The following is a 24,530-nucleotide window of genomic DNA, read 5'->3' as shown; positions in this document are numbered from 1 at the left end:
AAAACAAACTGCGCTTGTCTAATCCCGCACTGAACATATTTCACTTAGAAGCGTTACGTTTTTAACAGGATCCCCATCAGGTGATGATGAGTAACGACGGGTAAATTCCTGCAGATCTTCAGACTAAGAACTCTCCCGTTGACAGCCACTTCCTCAACTCCTGTCTAAGACGCGGAGGATTCTCGAACAAATTCAATGTTTTGCCTCGAGAAACTAAGTTTGATCATCCTTCACCGTACGCACGTCTTTGATTACAGCTGTCGTTTGCAGTCTTGGGAAAAGCTTGATTGAAAACTACTGCAGGGGCGGAATCATCTTGACGTGGCGTAATCGCCGCCGAAGGTCGGTATGTTTGCAGTTCCAGTCAATTGTTTTTCATCCACGCAAAGCCTCCTGGAGAGCTCTTGCTCGCACAAGCTGTCGATGCTGAAATTTGACACATTACCAACTTTTATTAGGTTAGCCTTTGGCAGGCCGCAGGAATTGTTTTGTAAAAATGTTTTTGATCGATCCCGTTTCATTGTATTGTTGACGTACTCGCTTTTATGAGTTGAATAACTCTGGCGAGGCGTGCATTTGATGATAGGCTAATAAAGAAAATTCTGGCGGGTCTAGTTAGTGCTACAAAGCCTCCTTTCACCTCAAAGTGTTTTCGTCCAAATAAGAAGTATGGTGACACAATGTACAGCCGAAACCGAATTCATGGGAAGATATTGTGATCTGGCTTAAGAACAAATCAAGCAAGTGGCTGAAACAAAAGAGCTCAAAATCTCATTCCATCTTCTTCACACTAAAGTGCTCCCTAGTGCCAAAAATGTTCAAGAATTCCAAGCTCCAATTCTCTAGAGGTCTTCAGACTTTTAGGAATCACTCCCCAAAAACGAGACAATGTAAAGGATTTATGCTACTTATAAAACAGATGCTGCAGGGGAGATTTGGCTTTCAGGTGAAATTTCAGGATGAACCTTAAATGCACTGGTAACATGATAGATGAATTTCATTTGACCTTTTAGAAATAGGTGAAAAATGTTCAAACGTGTTTAGAGTTTAAAGACCACACCCTTGTTGTTCTCAACAAAGGGGCTGAACGGCAAAATTCACAGCAGGTGTTAGATCCATAAATTGACCGATACATTTCTTGGTTCAATAAGAGCAATCATCGTGCGGTTCACATTTTGACATCATGAGACCAAAACGATAATTGAGCTGCAATATTGACCAAAGATTTTTTGAAGCGGTTAAACAAAACCCCAAGTTCTAAACAAACAACTTTGGGAACAAGGCTTTTTTGCAGAAGCACGTTTTGTACGTTTGTCTGGAGTTACAAATGGTACAATGGAGGCGTGATTGAAACCCCGCCGACAGCTTTGGGACCGACTGAATTCCTCCCACTTCTCTCACTCGCGTTCCCACGTCAGGACAAAGGAAGCCCGCGAGCATTTATTGTGGTCAGCGTGTCAGTTCTATAAATATTTTCTCAAGGCCGACAGCATTTGAGGAGCCGGTTTTCCGAGCGGCGACGGGACCTACGGGACGCGTGCACCTGGAGTTCCGAGCGCCTCCGATGACACTTGGAGCGAGCGCGGTGGACATGATGCATTGGTTGGGAGTAGATTGCGCTTGACGTCCCCTACACCGCGGTCGGGAAAGGGTCACTGGGAGTTTGCCGTGTTGTGCGCACGTTAACACGGGACAGATGCTTTGTCAGCGTCACCGTGCCGTAGTCTAAGGTTTCCTAGGGGACACACTCTTTACTCTGGCCAAGCGAGCAAACGCATGGGGGCATGTCTGTTCTCTCCAGGAAAACAAGACTTGGCAATGACATAATGACCACCCGCTCGGGATGATGTCGTGAAATCAAATGCTCCCAGATAACGCCCACGGTAGAGTTGTGTTTTGTGCTTGTACCTTACTTATATATTTTTTGAAACACTGAATAAAAATTCCTAAACGAACATCCTGATTACAGTGGCCAGATGGCATTTACAGTGAGTCCCTGGATTATGATTAAGTTTAATTCTTACCTTAGCGATAGACAACAGTATGACAGTTTTTGACTTACCTGTAAATTTGGGAGTCACAGGTACCTACGGTAAAGCAAGTTTGTCACGAGATCCAACGTGAAAGTCAGTGAAAACACATTCGACACATGGGAATAAAACAAGCACACCACTTATCAAATGTATCTGCATTGGCTTTATTCATGTACTGCACAGTATTTCATTGCTCTGTCGTATTATATGACAATAATGGTGATTATTATATACTACAAAAAAAGGTTGCATAAATAATTTAAATGTGGAAAAAAATAAATATGCAGTTCTTTCTTTTGTTAGTGGAAATGGTCCCCTCTCGCCAGTCACTGGTTCCCACCAGATTCCCCCCCCCCCCAGCCTGGCAAGGGCAACACTCAGGTATGCAGAACCAGTGACAAATGTTTTCCACTTGTCCCCCAAAAACAAGCAAACATTGTCAGGATGTTTTCAAATCGGTGGGGAATGACACGTGCGTTGGTAAAGGGGGTATGTCTGGATAAATGCCCACCTCGTCCACAAGAAAAATGGCAAAGCGTATTCTTGGCGCAGTCGTATTTACAGAATGGCAGGAGGAGGATCACTCTTCGATCAGGTCCTTTCGTGGGCTCACTGAATTGGTAAATCCAAGGAATGCCGAGTGCTCGTCATCACGGGAGAGCACCACGGGGCTATTGAGGCCTTGTTTGGGGCAAGGAGGTGGGAGGTCTCTTTGCGAAGCTGTCACCATCCCTCCTTTGGAGCCCCTTCACCCTCATGAGCTGCCGGTGTCCCGTTTAGACAGATGTAGATGGATTACGGCCCCTTTGGTGCACCTTGTCGGTCTTAAATGCAGCAGGGGAGAGCTAGCGTCGTGTGTTTGTACAGATGGCTTTGAGGGCCCGGCGGGGAGGATGTTTGCTACGCTTGAGATGCATTTATATCAGGACAAGGACCCACTGCGACGTCTCCTCATAGCGAGTCCTGGACATTTAAGGTTTGTCATGCAGAAAAGTAAACTGAGATTGGCAGAAAAACACTTGGAGTCAGCTCAGCTTGTGAAATCGCTCTGGGGTGAAATCGCTCTTGCATTTCCTCTTCAATAGAGACGGGTCAGGTTGGTGTGTACTCGGGAGATTCTTAATACGAGTTGTCTGACAACGGCATGCTGTTCTTGTTTCTGTCCTGGGATGAGCGGCCGTGCTTCTTCTTGCGGGGCAACCGGGGGACCTCCTTGGCCTCGGACTGGTTGTGGTGCGGCCGGAAGCGCTTGCACTTGCAAGATGTGACCATGCGGATCTTGTAAGTCCGAGTGTTGCCGTTGGAACAGTGCAGCTGCACCCGGCGCGTTCGCGAGTGCGCCGGGATGCAACGGTAGTCCGAGGTTCCGCCGCCGGTCCTCCACCACTTGCCACGGCCTATTGAGTTGGGCATGAGGTGTGAGGGCAGGCACTGGCCTGAGCACACCAGCTCTTTCACCGGCTTGGCGCTACGACAGGATCCGTCTGTGATGTAGCGGGTAGAAAGCAGCTCCCTGCAGCTGAGCTCCGAGGCGCCTGAGAAACAACAGCGGGATATCGCCGTTACGCTCGCTTGCAAGACAAACACTGGAAAAATACATTGGCGAACTGCCTCATCACTGATGGTCAACTATAGAGTGGTAAAGTCTACCTTTGCTAAGTTTGTGACTTATTGAGATCTTGCAACAGGAGCATTGACATCAACAACAGAATTGAAGAACCAATATATTTTCCATCCATGGCTTTATTCGTGGCAAACGTGTTGTGCCTAGTGCCAGCCCAAAAACCACCGGAATTAGCATTTTAATACGCTCAATGGCTCCAGTTGTTACCTAATACTCAAGATGTATCAAAAATGAAAAGGATTTTTTTTCTATATGGGAATAGCTTCACGCCTACCGGTAATTTTTTATGTTTGAAATACCCATCCCTAATTGCAAAAGTAGGTCAGAACATTACAGCGGGCTTTTGCTTTTCGAGATTGAAAAACAACCATATTTAGTCGAGTGTTTGTTCATTTAATTTCATCCACGCTCCCTGGTGGCTAAAGCCTCCAGGCGCAGACGTCCAGCTGGCAGCCATCAGCTGATGCGGAGGACCCAGTTAAGCACTCCATCAAAATGAATGGAGCTCTGAGCTTGGCACATACAGTCGCGCTGGCCCTCGGTAATGTTCGAACTAAAGACTATACGGCCGTCTGTTTAAAGCAACAAACACAACGGAGAAAACGTCATCTCAATTTTCGGCCGCATCTTTTTAACGGACGCATGCGAGGTCTATGGTGTTGTTTTGTGAGTTGTCTTTCTTTTAGCAGTGTATTCAAAGGACCAAACAACGGGCGAGGGATCTGCTTTCCTGTGGGCCCACTTCACAAAAAGATGCATGAGAAGTAACCTCCGTTTTGTTCTCCTAGAGAAAACCCGATCCCGATGTTTTATCGATGGCTGCAATACACAACGACGGCTTGCACGCATTTTTAATGACTCTGGACGTTTAAGGAAAAAAGTAGTCACATGACCCACAGTCTCTTGAGGATGTAGCTTTAATCTAGGGTTGTTTTTATTATCTTAAAATAATTACGGGTGTGCATTGCTACTAAGAGACGATTTGATACTATTCTCGATACGGGGATACGATTTTAAAATATCGAGGACTTTAGGCTGACACGACGCATTTGTCATGAATTATGCTTGTAGCTGACAAAGAATTTTCTTAAGTAAAGCCATAGATGGGGAATTCGCCAATACTGTTGTCATTGTTGTTAAAGCTCCCTGGTGGCATTCCTCTATGATGCTGCTATCCTATTGTAAAAATATCTGTCTAAAAGTAAAACTATAAAGTTGTCAGGGAAAAAAAAACAAAAAAAAAACGACAAAGTTAAAACCTTGTGACCTTACTTAAAACGGCAATGTAGTTTTGGAAAGCACACAGGCAAAAGACCTCAAATCTGACACTTGGCATTTGGTTATATCTTCATTTTCCCTTCTCAGGCCACAGGTGGGAATCATTCTCAAAGGCAGCGTAGCGTTAAAAAAGCAATTTCCAGAGCCCCTCATGGAAATACGCAGCCAGAAGAAAGCCGGTGTTTTCTATTAAGGCCGACATGTTACCGCAATCAGAAGCTTGCATCCCTAAGCGGAGCTTGACTAATAGTGTCAAGCGAGACGGGCAATAAACTGATGAACAAATGAGGGGTTTCCGATATCAGTGTGCAAGCTCTACTTCCACCCGTGTCAGAAAAGAAACCGCAGGAATGTGCGTGTAAATTTGATTCTGACATAATCAAATCCAATTAAAAAAAAAAAGAGTTGAAGTGTGATAACTAAGATGGCTTTTTGTTAAATATTTCAAATAGTCAAAATGTGGTGCACGAAATATTTAGCTGATCAGCAACCTAAAATTCAAGGAAGCATTTTTGATAACTAAAATACGAAAGGTATCGACAACAGGCAGTGGTTGGAGATATTATTCTTAAAAAACGACGTTGCCTTGTGCTGAAATGGCTTTATTATAGGTAAAGGCTTGTAATGATTTTTAATCACTTTCTGGACTTAACGAGTATTTAAATTTGATGTCAAAATTGTCAAAGCTTTGAACGTTCTGCTTCTCGAAAATCTGGTAGATTTCAGGTCTTTTATGCTTTCGCCTGTGGGCTTTCCAACAATCAAACATTTCAAATCAGCACACCGTGGATGACACTAGCTGAGATGTACTATTTTTGTCTAGGTACTGAAAAATGTACTGGCATGAGGAATAATGATCAAGAGGACACTTACTGTAAGAGACTGAGTTGCTTGTTCTTCCTCCTGTTTTGGCTCTGTTGTTGTTATTCATCGTGTTGTTATTGCTGTTGTGCGAGTAGTCCCGTATGAATTCCGTGCCGTCGTTGGACACCTGCCTCCAAGCCTTGGCGGCGGCTCCGGAGGCGCAGCAGCATCCGCGGAGCAGCAGCAGGCTGAGGAGCAGCGGGGGAGCAGCGTGCATGCTGCAGCCAGGAGGACGACAGCGAAGTGGGGCAACTGGGGGAGGTGGTGGTGCTCGGTGGATGGGTGGGTGGGTGGGTGGGCTTGTTGTGGAGGGCTGAGAGACGCGCTCACGCCTTTTAAAGCCTCTGGCGAAAGGCTGCCAATTAGGCAGTGACGTAGAGGGAGAGGGAGGGCACCAAGCCGAGGCCTCAGACTGAATTCATGATGTTGCAGGTTTTTCCTTTTGGTGGGCCACGCTGTTGCGTCACCGCATTGCAAGTCCTTCAAAACCCTGGCACCACGGCTTTTCTTCTGGTCTTATTTTTGCCCCAGATGTTTGCTGTCTCACTACACCCTTAAAACTGCAGGGTGAAAACTTGGACCAACGCAGAAAGTCGGGTCAAATTGACCCAACATTGAATTGGTTTTAACCCTGCATTTTTAAGCATATTGCCATTTTTGCATGGCGGTAATGTTTTCTATAATTCCCTGCTGAAAATCTGGGTACTAAATGCAAAGGCCGCTGCCGTTTATGGATCTGGTTCAAATTAGACCTCGTTGACGGAGAGCCTCTAGGCATCCTCTGCATGTCGGCGCTTTGACGAGCGCTGACAGATGGAGAGTCCTCGGAGAAAAGGGGAGTATTCCAAATTGAGATCTCCTCCACGCTTTCCCCACAGACTCGGTTTAACGTCAGGATGACATTTCGGTTCGCTCGCATTCACTCCCGGAGACGCAATGGTCCCTCTTGTCTTGGCCTTCTTTTTTGTTTCTCTGTGCTCCTGATGCTCTTTGATTTGTCACACATAAAAATCAAGGATGTAGTTGACAGAGCCAACCAAAGTGAGCCTGCACAGGTTCACGTCTGCTCCTTATGAGCTCAGCACTAAAACCGTTGCCCTTTCTTTGCTCCAAGTGACTTTTTTCTATTCATTGTTTGGCTCTTTATCACCCTCAATAAAGAGTGCAAAACAAGGTGAATGATTGTTTGATAAGAGTCTGATGCATGGGTCGGGTGACTGGGGAAACATTGCCCTCTAGCGGAAGAAAGGGCAAGGGCAACGTGCAAATGTTGAAAATGAATTGAAATAATAATTTACTTAGGGTAAGGTCTGGGTCTGTTTTGTTGGCTACTAAGCCATTATTATGTTGTGCATACACTGGTTAAATGTAGATTTTTGTGAAAGAGTCTTTCATTGTTCTGCCAATCATCGTTACATGATGCTGTCTTAAATAGCGCAGTACTTTATAAAATCATACATTAATAACGTACTTAAACAAGATACATCATTTCAGTTTGTGAATCATGACAAGTCAATGGGCATTGCACGTTCATATAATACAATATACGCAGATATAATACATGAAGATTTGATGCGGAAGAACATGGCAAACTGCAAAACAAAATCATTTTGGCAGAGGATAAAGAATAAATGCATTAGACTGAGTTGGCAACAAATTTGAAGTTTCTCATTCAAAAAACTCAATACCTCAAAAAGTCTGTGTGTTTAAAGTAAGATCTCGTGTAGTCCTGTTTTTTTTTTTAAAAATTTACGGGTCACATATTATTTGTTTTTATCGTATTGTCTACCATTATACGTTTTAATGAATAGCAGTTAATTCAACCGTGTTGGTTTAAAATGTGCTCTAGACATTTGGATTGAATTCAAGTCATGGTAACCTTATATTTGTCATGTTATTTGATGTCTTGTGTTTACATGCCGGTATCTTATATTACGAGAACACAAAAGCATGGCTAGATGCTTCCCATGTGTCGTTTAACAGCGAGGAGATGCTGCGTTATGTTGTGTGAAGTAGTGCCAAGCAGGGACGGAGCACCTCGCGACAGATGTCAGTCACAATCTTCATTTGGACCTTTACGGTTTCTTTCACAGGGCCCTGGGGTCCAGACGAAAACGGTTTTGTTTTTTTAATTATCATTGCAGTAAAATAACAATCACATGCGTTGGAAGAAAGCCCTTTGGCGTTGCAGCTGATGGTAGATTACAACTTTCATTTAAGTTAAGAAAAAGGCATTTTGCTGTCACTAATCTTATCATTTTGTTTAATCTACTAACGTGCACCAACGGAATATTAAGTCATTCCTACGATAATTTCAGCCTTTATATATATTTTAAAAAAAAACTGGAATATGAAACAATCAAATGAAAAGCAGTAAAGAGTGATTTACATAAACATTCTGCAAGTGTAAACCGTTCCGCACTTGCCCCTCGTAAAATCTCGCGTCGACGCAGATTCTATGTCGACTCGCATTTTGACGCCCCGCGGTTCGCCCTTGGTATCCGATGCGAATGCGATCTGGGTGTCAATCAAGCTGCAATCGTGTCGGCATTAGTGTTGTTGTTGCACCGACATGTGGCTGCAATCAGCACACGCAACCACAATAAACACCAGCAACTAGCGGTCGCGCACACACTCGCGGGCCTAAGATATGTGAAGCACGCTGGATGTAAATGTGCTGTCATGTTCTCGCACGAGCTCAGCCAGGTCCTTCGAACAAACTGCGCTTCGGGCCGACCTGAATTTATCAAGTGTGACAGCAAAATCTCAAGTTCAAGAGCCGACATATGGCAGCCCATTTCCAGGGATCTCGTACTAGAAAAACTACTTGGAAAAGTTAAGGTCTGAATCTGAAAAAACATGACGTATCTTTCAATGGAGCCCGTTTCTAACACCAAAAACTGTTAAGTTCTTATCCTGTTTATCTACTAGCCTGTTTTTTGGGATCTTTGGCAGCGAACGAGGTCAGCCGGAGTTGAGTGCCTGCTACGGGGCAGTAAAGGCACAATAAGCGCAAAAATGGATGCTCGCAGTACTCTGATCTTTTATGAGTCTTCCACGCAGGAAAAGTGGAAATTTAACCCTGGCGGCAGTAAATCCCCAAATTGTCATTGTTTGTCTGCAGACTATTCAGAATATCTATCGTACTTCCATTGAAGCTGCCAAGAAGGAAGTTGGCCTGTGGGAGTGAGGCTGGCTGGACTTTAGACGCTAAATGGCGCTCTTTCCAAACAGCCCTGAGGCCTTTGCTTGTCGGACATGTGTTGTTCTTAAGGAGTCAGCTAAACATTCCCAGAACATTGATCACAGGTTTTGATATAGCGGCTCTAACGCTCCCGAAATCTATCTGTTTTAGGGGTTAAACTCATTGATTATATCTTTTATCTATATCACAGAATTTTTATTTCAGGATAGTTCATGGCTATAGGTGCTCTGGGATCAATTTCTGTGACTATATTGCAGAAAAGGGAAAGTATTTCTTGGCATAAACAATTTTTATAAAAAATTCAAAACAATCTGTAATTAAATAAGACGATATAAAGGGCAGAGTGACAGATACTGGTTGCTCTCCCATTCCCATTGAATGGCAGATCTCCCGGAATAGTATGCCAGAGGTGCTAATTGAGCATGTAAGTACAAGCAGACAAACGCCAATACGACGTGTGGTTCTTTTCAACTTTTTTTTTGTATTTTCCATTACAAGATCAATAAGTCAAGCAAACCAGCATGTGAGAATAATCTAGCCCCTGCGGTGTTTAATTCAGCCAAGGATAATGACAAGCAGAATGTCTCCGTGGCAGAAGTGCGCTGTCTATTGCAAGGCCACCCACGGTGCAGCTTCCCTTCGCGGACGCAGAAACATCGCCTTTCTATCGGGTATGACGGCACTTTTGGGCAGAAGCCAAGGTGTGACATGACCAGTGTCCCGCTGCCTTAGTTGACAGCAGCACCACGGTGATGTCAGGTTGTGCTACAAGTGTACAAGGGGAAGTGTTCCTCTGCTATTCGTGGAGTAAAATTGCCAAGTTTGATCGATGTACAAATTAACGTTTAAAGGTGAAGGTAACACAAAGTTTATCCGGAAATTTCACCCAACCCGAAGCTTGTAAAAGGTCGAATAAGCAGAAGTTCGGTCGTCATGACTTGGATTGTGGGCTGTATTGGATCCGGCTCCTTAAGTCAGATGTGTGTACGTCTGGCGCCGCATTGTGAACATTTCAAACGCTTTGTGTAACTTGCATTGTTCCGTGTCAGAGGTGTGACGGCGCGGGCAGCAACATCTGGTTGCACAACAGGATGATCATGCGCAGCCTTTAGCAATTAGCGAGGCAGCTAAAAGATATGTTTGAAAGCTCCAAACACCACGCAGGTCTGCTTTTTAACAACACCACCTGACTTTTTACATTCCGCCGATAGTGAACGTCAACAAGGGACACTTTCGAAATTCGCCATAATGTTGGACGAAGGGTGGATTCAAAGTGAGACTTTTTACCAGGCGCTTTATCATTCTCTGGAGCCGATTCTTTCTCTATATTCGAGCTGTTAAAAAATTATCGAATTAATCGACAGTTAATCGTCAAGAGCCATTTTTTTTTTTCCATTGAATGGTCTAAATCCTCTACTTACTTATTTTTAATCACTAAACAATACCAAATAAACAATACATGAGAAAAATGGTTTTGTAATACACTTTCACGCGAGATAATATTTTATCCAATTATTTGATTACTCAATGGAGCGAGTAACAAATTCTAAAAAAATGGATACAGCCCTATTTTATACGTACTAATATCAATTTTATCAGGTGGTGGCAAATGCTAGCCACTAAGTGTTTCGTTTACGTTAGCATTTTAAGTTCCTCGTCCTCCAGGGAGAGAACACTGATGGAGGGTTTTAAATGAACTGACACGCGATCGTGTTGGGCGTGATGTTGTGGCTTTATAATTGTACTGGCAGCGTTCACGAAACATCCACATGCTGTGCAGTCCAAAAAAAAAAAAAAAAATCCAGCACAGGATGAAACAAGCGGCACTGCGGGCGAAAGCACTTGGAAGCAGATCTGAAGAGATGGATCCTATGCTCCCTCCGCCTTCATATTTCCTGATAAAGCAACGCTGTGCCACAGATGTGCTTCGACGACGGCCTTGGAGCATCACTCACTCTCTTGATGAGCAACGCAAATCGAAAAAAAGGCCGGACATCAGGAGGCCTACAGAATTCTGCTGCCAATAACATTCTCAGTAGTGACTGATGAAAACGTCAACAGCAAAAATACCTGCGACTGATTACATGTCCTGTTTCTCACTCATGAATCATTTCCTCCATAAACAAGCATCCGACATCAGGTGATGTTAGCTTAACGGATATGAGCAAATGAGCACATGACTCAGGAAAATAAACACGTTTCCAGGCATTTGAGATATTCGACCCCGACCAAGTAAATCTGAATTGACACCAGCTCGTGTTTCTTTGAGCAAACCGCAGGATGCAGTCAGCTCTGATTTTGGTTCAAGTTGTAAACATTTCCATTCACAAGCAAACACGTAGTTGGAATACATGTCACTTCATTACGTTGATGAGACTGGAGAGCTGTTTTAGAATCAAAGTGGCAGCGAGGGACCAATATAACCTGCTTGGACAAATTTCTACTCGCATTGCTTCCTGTCCTGTGCTGTGCTGGGGCCCTTGGTGCCTGGCGTGTTTCTCCATTGGACCCACCTGGATGCGGTCGTTTTCAACTCAAAACAGCAATTTATGAGCATCAGAATTAATGCAAATTCAACTTTGAATTCAGATTTCCTGGTTGGCTGGTACCCTCGAGGGCCCACACAGCTGCTCTGTTAAAAATACATTGCATGCACAGGAAAGACCTGGTTTTTGGAGTGAAGGACTCCCGGCACCTAGATTTTGAGAATCACAAATCAAGAAAGAATTAGGCCAGATGATAACTCAGTAGTTTATTTTTAACAAAGATAAGAAATAACAATCAAACAAGAACAATCTTAAATCAAGTGCACTTCAACAAAGCCTCGCCCTCCCGCCATTGTGAGGTGAAATAGACACACTGAACGACACACTGTAAGGCTTCAGGTGGGCTGCGTCGTTTGGGTCGTCGGCATTGTCGTGGTCATCAGAATGGGAACCGGGACAAAGCAGGAGACGGGTACAGCGGACTCCTTTTGTGCGAAATCCATTCAACGACAGGGGCGTCCCACACTTGAGTCTGCACTCCACCTGGCCCCAACTCCCACTTTGTTACTCCTTTCCGGCGCTTGTTTAAAAAGCTCTCAGGTGGGAAAAAGCGTCGAGGGAAAAGGTGAACGAGTTCAAGCCAGATGAGTTTCCACGATGTGCGGAGTATCGGTTATCGGTCGCGCGGGACTTCCAACAAAAGGAGACTTCAAGCGCAGATGTCCAAATTACACCACGGGAGACTTCACGAAATAAAAAAAATAAAATAAATCACAGGAAGTTATCTGGGAGTCAAATGAGCTTACTTTTCAATGTTTCACAATGCTCTAAACCAGCAATGTGGATCCATTACAATTACGGATAACGGGTCCGTGATGTCAGTTTGTCAGAGAAGCGCCTTTCCCACCCAAAACATTTCAACTAAGATCCACGTACGTCATCCCATGTAAGCGCTTAACCGAAAGTCACTAACGGACCAATATGTCAGGCCAGCTCGGACATTGAATGCAGCAATTCACCACTTAGTGCATGTTACATATTACATAGTATATTAACGATATACAATTTGACATTCGCGGTTGTGAAACCAGCACAGCGGGGCGAGTCTAAGGCTCCCAAAAGTGACGCCGGTTGCGTGTTGACGTTCAACGACTAAATAGTAGCGATGAGATGAATTGTACACTTGGAAATGACTGATGCGGAAAATACAAGATGAGTTTTGGAACTGATACCCAGTTGGAGTCAGGTAAAAGCATATTGACTGGACAGCAGGTGGCAGTGTTTGTTTGGAAAAGCATCATACAAATGTATTATAGTTTGATGGCTAGCACAAGATACACAAATGCTCAAACGCAAAGTCATAAGTATGCAATATTGGTCCAAGATGTACATTGGTCCATTTTTGCACGATGAGCGCTTTAAATTTTGGGTGCTGAGAGGAGTTCCGTCACTCGCTAAGGTTCAGGTTAAACTTGAAAGACACCAAAAACTTTACAGGTCAAGTTTGACCTTTGAATACACATGTTGAACCGTTGAATGTTTTAGTATATTTTAAGAAATTATATTAATTAATACGAATGAAATTAAATACGAAGAATGTTACGAAACGGGATCACTTAGATGGCTTTTATGGCTTTAAGGTTCTGTGTCCATGAGACATTTTGTGTGGTCTTCAGGACGTGATGAGGTGCGGCGGGGAAAACCACAACGTGACACATTTTTGACAAAGATCTCAGCTTGTTGAACGAGTGCACCTGATGGTTGTTGCCAAATACTTTGGACGAATACAACCGAGCATGCGCAGCACGCAGCGACGTGTTGGCCAAAGGACAAATAGTGGGCGAGGCGGGAAGCGAGGTTGGGTCGAGCCAGAATGGGGGAGACTGCCTTGCAATGCCCTGCTCGATAAGACTTGACCTGCCGACGCGTGTTTGGATGTTAGCAAACGCCGCTGCTGCAAAACTGTGATGCATCTGGCAGCGTTTAGTCATGTCTCCATCAACTGGGGGCCCAGTCTTTTCTGCTGGAACACATTTGGTTGGACATCTACCAAACAACCACTGCAGTCGCAGAACACCTCCTCAATGGAGCTGCTTTCTGTAGCGTGATGGAAGGAGTCCCCCTAGTGGAGGCTCCGTACAGTGCTTGAAAATGAATCCAAATCTTTTAAAGACTTTCTGGGCACATCATGGGCGTAATGGTCGCTTTGGGAAAAGCGACTTTTGTCGCTAAGCGACAAGCAGATATGAATGCAATGACATTGTGAGCACGATCTGCCACCCGTGTCGCAATGTGAACGCACAATTCATGAGTGCGGATCACACGATTGTGGTCACGGGGAAAGTTTTACATGCACATCATATTTGAATATGAATATATTGTAGTACATGTAAATGGGCGATGATGAAATTTAGTCATATAGACGAATATATAGTGATATATAAGACACACGGACGATATAACTACACGTTACAGACACATTGCTCATACATTCATATATGTCAACACGTACAGTAAATACTTATATACAGTACGCACAGTACATGTATATATTCATATGCATATATTCATACATATAGCAAAGGAGGAATAAATAGTGAGTTGATGAGATGAGCGACACACGCTAGGCATGGTTGAGAGCGTTAAATAACTGACAGATGTCCTTACATTCTACATATACTGGACATAGTATGGGAGTATTGACATATATTGCAATGTTTCAATGCACTCAAATTAAAAACCATAAGTGGATGTGCAAAGTGGCAGTGGATAAAATGAATTTTATCACCTTTGCTCCATGATGCATTTGGATCGTGTCAAATGGAGGAGGCCTGTAGTTGGGTTTTAGGGGCTGCTATGCTAATGGATTAGCATGGACCACTAGTGGTTCAATAAAAAAAAGTTAAATCGCATTGCTATCTGCCGTACAATTTACTGTTAAGATTCTGACATTCGCGGCAGTGAAACCTCTCGGGATGATTGTGCTGTCCTCTTTTATATTAGGAATCTTGGGAGTACGGGGCATCGGAATGCTCGAAGTAGCTCAGTTCTATGAGGTCTAAGTCTATTGAGTGATTTGTGAGAGTTTACGGCAGCTCGTCATGGCGATCGGAAGGTAAACATGGACGTTTGCGTGCGCGGAATGATCTACATTGATAAAAAGCATGTTCCGGAGAACCCCTCAGACGGGTGCTGGTTTGTGAGTAAGGTCCCGGAGCGCAACGGGAAACCAGTGAAAGGCATGATGCGAGGTCATTTTCATTTGGTCTTAAGTTTGCCCACCTCGCCGTTCAGCTTGCCCTCACGGGCCAGTTTCTCGTTGAGTTGGCACAGCAGGCGCAGGAAGCCGTCATTGGGGCCGATCTCCCTCTTTTGCCGTACGGTGGCCACTGCCTGCCGGGCGTCCATTTTGTGGCGCAGCATGAGGTAAGCCACCACCATGGTGGGCGAGCGGCTGTAGCCTTCCCGGCAGTGCACGTACACTTTCCCTGAGAGACACAACAACAGGATGAGTTGAACACAAGCCCAGTAGTGGTTACTCAAAGGTTTAAGCTATTGCCTCAGCCCACAAGATTTTCTTTACATTTCCTATTTACAGACATCGTCTCTTATGTGATTAAACGTGTCATAAGTGTTGTACGGCGGCAGATGGGAAAATCCTCGCATATAAGGAGACGACGCTTGCACTGCAGCAACGGTGATGCTGCCGCTCATTAAAATCCTCCAACCTTCGACCTTTGACAACCGGCTCGCAAACAACGGCCACAAAAATGAGCCGATAATGTCGCGCGCAGCAAAATCTGACACTGCGGCAAAACAGAACGGATCTTGGCTCTGAATATTCAAGTGGGTGCAGATTTTTTTTTTTTTTGGGTGTGTATTTCACGGAACGCTGATACTGCACCTTTAATATCTAACATTTCATGTAAAACATAGGAAGAGGAGAACAATGCGTTGCTGATATCCGGGGACTTGATCTGATAATGGAATATGGAGCAGGGCTCTGGAGTGAGTCGGAATTAGCCACAGATTGGCTTCTGGCTTTAAGAGGACAATGCAACAAATCAATTAAGTCAATAAATATTTGGTAGAGAAAGGTGTAATTAATGATCTTAAGAAACATTTCTGGTTTTATCATCCTATATCAATACAGAAGGAATTTAGCTGAGTCGCTAGGTCGGCGGTGTCACCTTTGCCATTATTGTGCGCAAGGGCCTTGTCAATAAAATCGGCGCCCTCCTCAAAGAAGGCACTGAGGTCAAACTGTTCCGTATCGTTGGCCTTGATGCCGTGGTAGGCGATGCCCGTGCCGGCGTAGAAGTCGGCGCTGGTGTTGACGTGCATGAAGGAGGTGCCTTCCGCCATGTTGAGCACGTGCGTCACGCCCAGCTTCTGCAGGCGCATTGCATTCTGGGCCACGAACCTGCAGAGGAAGGACACAAGTGTTTGTCAAAATAAAAAAAACATAAAGCACTGAAACAGCACACTGGAGGGATGATTGACGAGTGGATGCAACAAGAAGCAAACATCACACTGCAGTGATAAAAAAAAAAAGCAGTGTGTCAGCACAGTGTATTAAAAGTGATATATATGCTGCATCCTTCATATATATATAGAAGAAAAAATTTTTTTTGCTGAGGCAAGCCTGCCTGGTTCTATCTGTTGTGGGAATACTAAACAAGCCACAATACTGCTTTTGCTTGATTTATTTTTAATATTAGTGTGCCATGTGCAGTTATGAGGTGCGCTGCTGGAAATTTCCCAACTGCAAGAGATTGTACAGAAAATGGATTTGCTACAGAAACTGTTTCTTTGTTCGGTAAATGTATTTGAATAGTGTCATTGTATATTGCCAGTCTATAGCTGTGCCACCACAGCAAATACTTCAAAAAAATTCTAATTAACCTTTCATTCAAATTTTCATCTTTTTTTGAGGTTCCTCAACCACTAACATCTAAAAGCAATTTGGAGATAATTGCTCTGGTTCAAACTATGGATTGCCTATGAAGGCCTCAAGTGGGTCAGCTCCTCAGGGAGCCGCTCAGAGAACTTAATGAACATTTTCAAGGACTGAATCACCTTGTCTGCCCACAGTGCGAATCTCATGTGAAGACGGCAACACAAACAACAGCCGTCTATCGGCTTTGAACCAATTACGGTTGCACCGAAGCAAACTCGTCAGCATAAAAATGCTAGTTGGGTCCTCGAGGGGGCTCGCAAGCTTTCAATCGCCAATCGATAACACCACGTGAGCTTTTCCTAATTTCAGACACGCCCACTTGGACAGTGCACTAATTACACAAGGCAAATTAGAGGCAAAAGCGTTTGTAACCTTGTCGAAATCACTTGGTTTTCAGACTTGATTGGCATGTTTATATTGATCTCGTTGTAGCGGCGATCCATTAAAGCCCACGCAGAGCATCCCTCTTCCTGTCTCAAAGCCGACCCAAGCCAAAATACAGAGAGCAGTAGGACGCCAAGATCCTTGCCTGTTTCTCTAGTAGTGATGTCCAGGCCTGGCATTTTATGTCGAGTTCGAGTAGGTGGGTGCATTCAAAGATCAGCTGAAGAACATAATTTGCTCACGATTGTCCAGTTGCATCTAGTTCAGGTGCGTCACCCGGTATGGCGAGCTTGAAAGGTTTGCGTTGAACTAGGAAGCGACTGACCGTGACCTGTGAGATGTAAATCCTTTGCCTGAAGACACATTTCATTGGAAAGCCAATAACTGCTGGACAGCTAACGAGCTTATATTTATGTTTCACCCTTCAGTTTCATCTGCTACACTTCCCACAAATGACTACATCAACATGATGCTTTGAATTTCAGCAGAGGCGCGTACGCATGGGAGAGCGGGTCTGCAAAGTTGTTTTGAGAAATAGTATTGATTTTAATTGAATCCCACTTGTAACATGAAACAAAATGGACATTTATGGTGACACTGTAATGGTAATTTGGGGACACAAAGGGTTCAGAAAACCATGACTCAGTTCCCTAAAATATTTCTACCACCTCTTGATAGATGATAAAAAGATGATCCCTCTACACACTGGACCACAGTCTTAGTTTAGGTATCAGTCTACTTTTAGGTTTAGATGTGGGTCTAACCTTAGGTTTAGTTTAAGAGCTATTGATTACAAATAGATCGAGTCTCTGTCTAAATTTTGGTCTCTGTCTTTCCCTTAAGATGTGTGGTATGAGTACAGGGTTAGACTAGACAGTCATTTCAGGTATGCGGGTTTAGCCTGGGTCGAGCTCAGTCGAGGTTCAGATAATTCTCATTAGGTAAAGGTTTCGGTGTTAGGTTGGATGTAGTTCTATTAAACCTATGAATGCAATAAATCCTATTCCATTAATGCGTTGTTGTGACGTCGTTACACAACACCCACTTTAGAGGGCGCTCCAAAGGGGTGTCGCTCGCAAATAAGACAACAACAGGCGGTCGCTGGCAAGCAGCAGAATAAATAAACACACACACGCACACGCACACACCCACAAAAAGGCAAGCACTCACGCGTTGCCAATGTATATCCTCGGGAAGACCTCGTTGAAGTGCTGCGTCGGGAGGCTATAGAAGCCGCTGCCGTTCGACAGCAGCTCATTGAGTTGCTGGACGGTCACCTCACCGCCCTGAGTCGACGCCGCAACAGCCGGCGGGACGTCTGCAGTCGCCGCCGCCGGCTTTGCAGGACTATGGTGTTTTTTCATGACGCCACAAAATAATGAAGGTCAGACTACAGTCGTCGAGGAAGCGGCGAATCTTTTGCAGTCGTTTAAGCTCATATTCATATCGACGCATGTGAGTCGTGCGCGCACTGTCTGGTCTATGAGGTTTTTGACAAGCGATGACATTAAGTTCTGATAAGTGTCGCTTCCTGTTTGCACACTCAAAGTAAAAGTCCCACGAGAATAGTAAGGATTAAAATAAAGTGTTTGTTAAACCTCCAAAATAATTTACACCTAATTACTTAAAGATTTACTGTATACCTATGAGAAACGGCGTTCATGAGTTGACATTGCATCAATCAGATATCGTCACCGCGTTTTAATTTGAAGTGGAGCTTGGTCATATTCCGTTCGTCTGTCATTTTCTAGCAGACACGCCCCCCTACCGCCGGTAAACACACGCCCTGCAACCCGGTCTGTGTTCCGCATCCGACGGCCACACTTTTCTGTCACTGCGGCTTCCCCAAGAACGAAATAATATTATGAAATCAGTGGAAAAGCAAAGCGTCAACGAGATGGCACAACGGGATGATAAATTAGCTCACGCGTACTACAAGGGGTACTTGTATTAACTATGCCTACCGCTAGGTGTCACAATTTCACTTGTTATGGTCGCAAACTGTTTGGGTGACGTCACTTTCTTAATTTGGGACGTCAAAGAGCAGATTTGGTCAAAAGTAACAACAAATGTCTCCAGGTTGTTGCAAATTATTTCATTTAGAAAGTATACTTTTGTAAAGGTGGTTGGTGTTGGTTTTTTTAGTCATCATTTTGAATGTATTTATTTTTTTATTCTTTATGTATTCTATGCATTAAATTATTATCAGTTAAAGCCGTTGAAAATTCATGTACAGTTTTAATCAATGTACAGTATTTCTTTGTATTTTACTGCATTATATCTGTTACTGGTATAATAGAGGGTGAACTGTTGGACAAAATATGAAATGTTTTTTGTGGGGTATTTATGGAAAAAATAAAACTTTTGTATTATTATTATTTTTTTAATCGATTGTGCTATTATGATCATTCGGTTTAAGATGACTCGCTTGTCTGCTGTTTTGAGGCCGGCCACAGAGAGGCAATAACTTCCCATTAAATCTGCACACATCAGTGGTAACTGGTGCCTAAAAGCCTGACGTGACCATTTTTATCCAGGCAATGAGCAGTGTGAAATAAGTTATCAATAATTATAACATCATGATAAATGGATGGTATAACCAATTCAGAACCTTGACTGGTCACTAGCCAATTCCAAGACAGCAGATCTTACAATCTGATCGACAAGACGAGGTTTAATCTATTCTCGGCAGTTTTTCTTTAGAATTGATCTTAATAATTGCAATATAAATGAGGCCACTTCACTCAAATAACCACACTTATCATGATTTTTGCGTTTCTATGGAAATGTGAGTAGATCCAGACTGACACCATGGCAACAACAACAACTGAGCAATCAGTCAGTCGAAACTGGCTGTTAAAATTTCATTTAGGTGACATTAGAGGGGGCTGCATTTATTTTTTTGGCTTCATAAGTGAGGTCTTGCAATGGCCTCATAAATTGTAAGAGACACTCCAGTAAAGTAGGATAAAAATGCATTACTGATAAATTATAGGCGGGGGGGTTCAATGACATCCATGTCCCATGTGGCTGAAGATAAGACTAAGCATTGATTTAGGATCTTTTTTATTGACAGTTTCCCTCCTCATCCCGCATCCATGCCGCTTAATTGGACCGGGACCACCTGAGTCCTTCTGCAAATCAGCTTGCACTGACAAGTGGGGGAGTTCCACCAAATGGAGAACTGCCTCAACCCCCAATGTTGGATTTCTTTGTAGGGAATCTCAATATACTTCAAATAAGTCAATTAACTTGAATATCAAGTGAATTGAATTGTTGCTCTCACATTTTTACTATTCGAGGTCTTCGCCTCCCGTAAATAGTCAGTGTTCATGCACTCTAAATCAAAATATTTGCTTGCCACTGTTTTCCGTGACTTCTAGAAACTGGAAGGATGGATAGCTTAAGAAAATGTCTGAATTTAAAGCAATCATTCCAAATCCACATGGAGCGGAAAGAGACTTGAATGATGCTTTTAACAACGTGTGAATGGATGGAGTCCATTTAACTAACACGCATTCATCTTGACATCAGTCTTAAGTAACACGTTAAAGCCGTCACATAAAACAGAACAAACTGCAAAGACTGACAGTGCAGCATTGTAGCGTCTAAACTGTAACTTCAATACTTTTGGCTTTTATGGAAATTTAGCCCGTAGTGTGCAAAGGAGTTTTTATTAGGCTCTCTTCGTAGATTCTTGATGACTTCTCCAGATGGTCTCTGCACGCATGACAATAGAGCGTGCACGGGTTGCCTTCAAGGCCTTTTTAAGCATCTTTTTTTTTTAATAGTAGAAAGAAGCCATCTCAATCAATGTGAGCCGCATTCACACACGGGCTTTTGTAAGAGTCGGTGATTCGTCTTGGGCTTCGACAATGGACTTTTCTACACGAGGTGATGGACACAACCATCTGTGTGTGTCCCCCCCCCCCCACTCCCTCCATCAGATAGATTCAGTGCTAAACTGGTTCATTAAGAGGAGGAACAATTGGAGGTGTGCTAATACTAATCGAAAAAGAAAAATCCCTGATCTACATTTTCCTTCCCTTTTTTTTTTCAAAATGAGGTACTGTGAGATACTATGAGAGAATTTCTAGAATTGACATTTTACTAGACCCGAACGTTTGGTGCAAAGCTTTTTTTTGGAAAGATAATTGGACCGAGGTTGGTGGAGATTGTCAGGACACGCTCGTGTTGAGTTTGTGCAACCTTGACAAGCGGGGCGCTGAGTGCCTGCGAGCGCTGCGCTATCTTTAGCTTTTGTTCAAGCTTTTAGCGCTGGCCTTCTCCTCCTCCTCCTCTTCCTCCCACTCCTGCCCACTCACTGCAAACATACACGCTGATGCATGCTTACACATGACCAACACACTCATAGATGCATGCTGTATGAATGTTACTGGGCAGATTAGAGAGGGCAACCTACTTCTGGGAGGAAAGCATGAACCCAGTGTTTTGGTTTGAGCATCTGGAGGCAACACAAGCAGCTCTCCAGACACTCCAGGAAAAAATCTTTCCTGACGTCAGGAATGTACAGTACCAAGCGCCACATGTGAAAAAGATGAGTTATTGCGCATTATACCCAATGTGGCTCAAACCCCCAAACTACAACCAACTTGCTATTCTTAGGCTTTCGACCGAATACTCATGAGGCAATAGGGGATTCCGTGCAATGTTACAGTACAAGAATGAAAAAGCAGACTTGTCATTGCACTTGTAATTGTATATCTGCTCCTGCCGCTTCCTCCTGCACTGCAGCAGCTGAGGCTGTCAGGGGAGTTCTTGTCATGTTTGCCCCGAGCGGAGAGCGACTGCCAGGCAACCGAGCGCCTCCCGCGTTATACCTCCTGCTTCACCTTCGCCGCCGAGCTGCTGTCTCGTGACAGCGACTGGCAGCTAGGATGAGAAAATATTACTTTACCTCGGCGGCTGGAGGAGATTACATCCTGATAAGTGATAATGTGTTCCTCCCCCTGCCGTGGCATAACAAAGGCGTAATTGTGATGTTCCCAGCTCTAGTAGGACTAAAAAAAAAAAGTATGAAGCATCATTTGCCTATAAGAGCAATATGACCTTGATAGAACTTCACACTTCTCTGAGTTTAATATGTTCCTGATGAAAGAGGGTTGGAGGCTGTTTTTGCCACAGATCATTGGAGGCAACATAAGGAGGATTCAAATAAAGGCCACAAGGACACAATGCATGCATCATGCACCCTTCCTTCTTCCTCGATCTTATTATAGTCACGGATGCTAGCTCGGTGTTTTCGAATTTTTGGTCTGGGAGGCCTATGTGGAATCTACAAACAGTGCCATCTTTGATACAACAACATGAGAATGGACAAAACAAAAGGAATGCCGAGCTTGGATGGGGACAAACAAAAAGGCCACTACGGTGGCCTCATTTGGATGATTAAGCCTCAAATACCAGATCTGCTCTGCATGGGTTCCTCTTCAGAAAGTCGTGACGTTTGCTCATTCTAAGTTGTGAGGGTACAACCGAAACAGGCCAAGGTGATTATCGTGTTCGGTCCCATGGCCAACGTTTTTGTCACGGTCTTGGTTTGGACAATATTTTGAGGAAGAGGATGGATGAAAAGTGGCTTTCATGGTAGATGCAAAAAGCACACAGAAGACTGAAAGAGTTTCTAAGCGTTGATTGGGATTACAAGACAGGTGAAAGCTGAAGAACAAAAGTCAAAGTCATAAACATGTTTTTAGGTTCATGATTCCTGAGAAAACATGTCCTCACTCCTTTCACAAGGTGAATAAAAAGATGAGGCCATCTTATGCAGCTGTCCCCACATCTGACCAAGATCCGAGCAACCTCCTCAGCTGGGGTCTCACCTTTTCGCTGAGTTTGGATCAGACTCGTCTACGCAGGACATTGTGTCAACAAAGGCCACGTGCAAAGATTAAAGTTGACTCGGCTTTGAATTTAGTCATCTTTGTAGTACGTGTCTTAATTTCTGGACTGGATCGACTTGAGGTGACAAAGCCTGCATGCGTAATCCTAACAGGATGAATCGCTTCCAAAGAAAACACACTGCCAGATGTTCCAAAACCGGTTGATAGAGCGTCACTTCATCGGGACATCAGAAACGTGACTCAACATTCACCCAGTGCAAGGACAAAGGATGAGGTCATCCATGAAGTCATGTTTCAACCCTGCAGCTGGACAAGAGGCAAATTTTCATCCGAGTGCATCGTTTTCACGTGCTTCCCTGAAGCAAAGAATGACATGCTTTTGGAGTTTGCATTCTATTTATATTCATAAATAAAAATGAATGTCCTCTTTATGGATGAATAAAAACTGTTGACACCATATGGCAGAAGAGAGGTGACAATGTCACGCTAAAGTCACCAAAAGCCTGCCGATAAAGTCGAGCTTTCGCTTTCGCTCCCAATCCCTTCCCCGCCACCCCCCACCCTTCAATCAGGCGTACAAACCTCTTAAATGGGTGCCAAGTGGCAGCTTTACGATCTGTGAGGGATAAAAGCTCGAGCTACTAATCCAGCACCCCCCCCCCCCCCAACACTGTTCCTTTTCAACCTTTTGCGGACCTTTTACGTCCGGCAAAGATGACCTTCCTCACAATTCCGAAGCTCCTCAAAGGGTGTGAGAAATTTGAGACACGGTCATCACGTGACCCTACCAACATGCACAGTGAATACGAACACAAGGGTCAACAGATCTCAAGACTCCGGTATTGATCTTCTACTCTAATAATCTCCCTGCCCCCTTGGTAACCTCCAGTGGATCGGACATGCTGCCACAAAAGCATTTTGACCCCTTCATCGCCCTTCGGGGACTGATGAAGTCAGGTTGCCGGGGTGATAGAAAATTATGTCTCACGCCTGTTTAGGGGCGTTACGAGGTGCTGGGGTCTGTATTCCATCATGTGGACTTTGAGGAAGATTACGCCAAAAGCTACAGGGCCTGTTTTTCCGGAACATGGCCTTCAGAGACACCCCACTGAATGAAAGGTTTCGGATCAACATGGGTCAGTGATACGTGGTTCTTCCAGAGATTGTTTCTTTGTAATCAGTGCAAGACAGTGTGGGGATTTGAAGGCACTGTGATTACAACTGAGGTCCAAAGACTAGTTCTCTCAAAATTTGTGGTTGAGAACAGGACCACAATGTGTCACAAGGTCTTTCCAAAGACTTGGGAGTGACCCGAACACTATACATGGTAGTTTGGAAAATATCTCTACCTTCAGAAAGAATGAACAAGATTGAGTACTGGGATAACATGCTGAGAACCACACCCCATTTCCTTCGAAAGGCCAGAGATGAGCCAGTCACTCTGCTTTACGTCCAATAATTCAAGGGATGCTTCCACAACCTAAACCACCGTGCAGCCTCCTGCCCACCCGCTGTGGATCTTGTCAAGAGCGCGAGGTAAGAAACAACGGGAGGGCTTGAAAAGTAAACTATGCAAAACAAAGCAAAGACTGTGCAGAGGAGACAATGATCAGTTTCCCTCCGCAGGGAACCATGATTGCAATACGGGAAGGCAGCCAGTCACATGCTCAGTGTGAGGTTGGTACAACTCACTGTAGCTTATTACACCAAATGTATCCTTTTTCTTTATCTTGAGTGAGCCAGAATCCATCCCAAAGGGTTTTGGCAAAATGTCAAAACAGAAATACTGAATATGGATCACTTAACGACAGGGCACTAAATGAGAATTAAGA

General features: G+C 44.0%; 2 protein-coding genes across 6 annotated transcripts in view; both read right to left on the bottom strand.

Moving 5' to 3' along the window:
• The window catches only part of dusp3a (dual specificity phosphatase 3a), a 32,175-nt gene extending 13,881 nt beyond the window's left edge, over positions 1–18,294 (bottom strand). For 2 of the 5 annotated variants that reach the window (XM_085903027.1, XM_085903026.1), the window contains exons 1-3: positions 18,005–18,294; positions 15,681–15,913; positions 14,773–14,978 (exon numbers count right to left, since the gene is read on the bottom strand). In XM_085903027.1, coding sequence (XP_085759153.1) covers positions 14,773–14,978; positions 15,681–15,913; positions 18,005–18,198 — 633 coding nt within the window. In that variant the 5' untranslated portion in view covers positions 18,199–18,294. Of the gene's footprint in view, positions 1–160; positions 427–11,741; positions 12,234–14,278; positions 14,979–15,680; positions 15,914–18,004 lie in introns of those variants that run through there. The other 3 variants (XM_085903028.1, XM_085903029.1, XM_085903030.1) reach the window with 3 other exon arrangements.
• sost (sclerostin) lies at positions 1,725–6,086 on the bottom strand. The gene is made up of 2 exons (XM_085903032.1): positions 5,809–6,086; positions 1,725–3,568 (listed from the first exon to the last, which is right to left on the bottom strand). Exons 1-2 carry the CDS (start codon positions 6,014–6,016, stop codon positions 3,153–3,155), a joined length of 624 nt encoding a protein of 207 aa, XP_085759158.1. The 5' UTR covers positions 6,017–6,086; the 3' UTR covers positions 1,725–3,152.
• Positions 18,295–24,530: the final 6,236 nt, after the last annotated feature.

The sequence above is a fragment of the Syngnathus leptorhynchus genome, chromosome 22 (assembly GCF_054491065.1).
Source record: "Syngnathus leptorhynchus isolate UIUO chromosome 22, UIUO_Slep, whole genome shotgun sequence".
NCBI lineage: Eukaryota > Metazoa > Chordata > Actinopteri > Syngnathiformes > Syngnathidae > Syngnathus > Syngnathus leptorhynchus.
Note: the sequence above shows the minus strand (reverse complement) of the source record. Positions and strands in the feature narration are given on the sequence as shown.

Excerpts from the sequence above, each read along its gene's own strand:
- sost (XM_085903032.1), bottom strand. The coding sequence starts at position 6,016 with ATGCACGCTGCTCCCCCGCTGCTCCTCAGCCTGCTGCTGCTCCGCGGA. Across the intron at positions 3,569-5,808 it reads AAGCAACTCAGTCTCTTACA|GCGCCTCGGAGCTCAGCTGC; the intron begins GTAAGTGTCCTC and ends GTTGTTTCTCAG.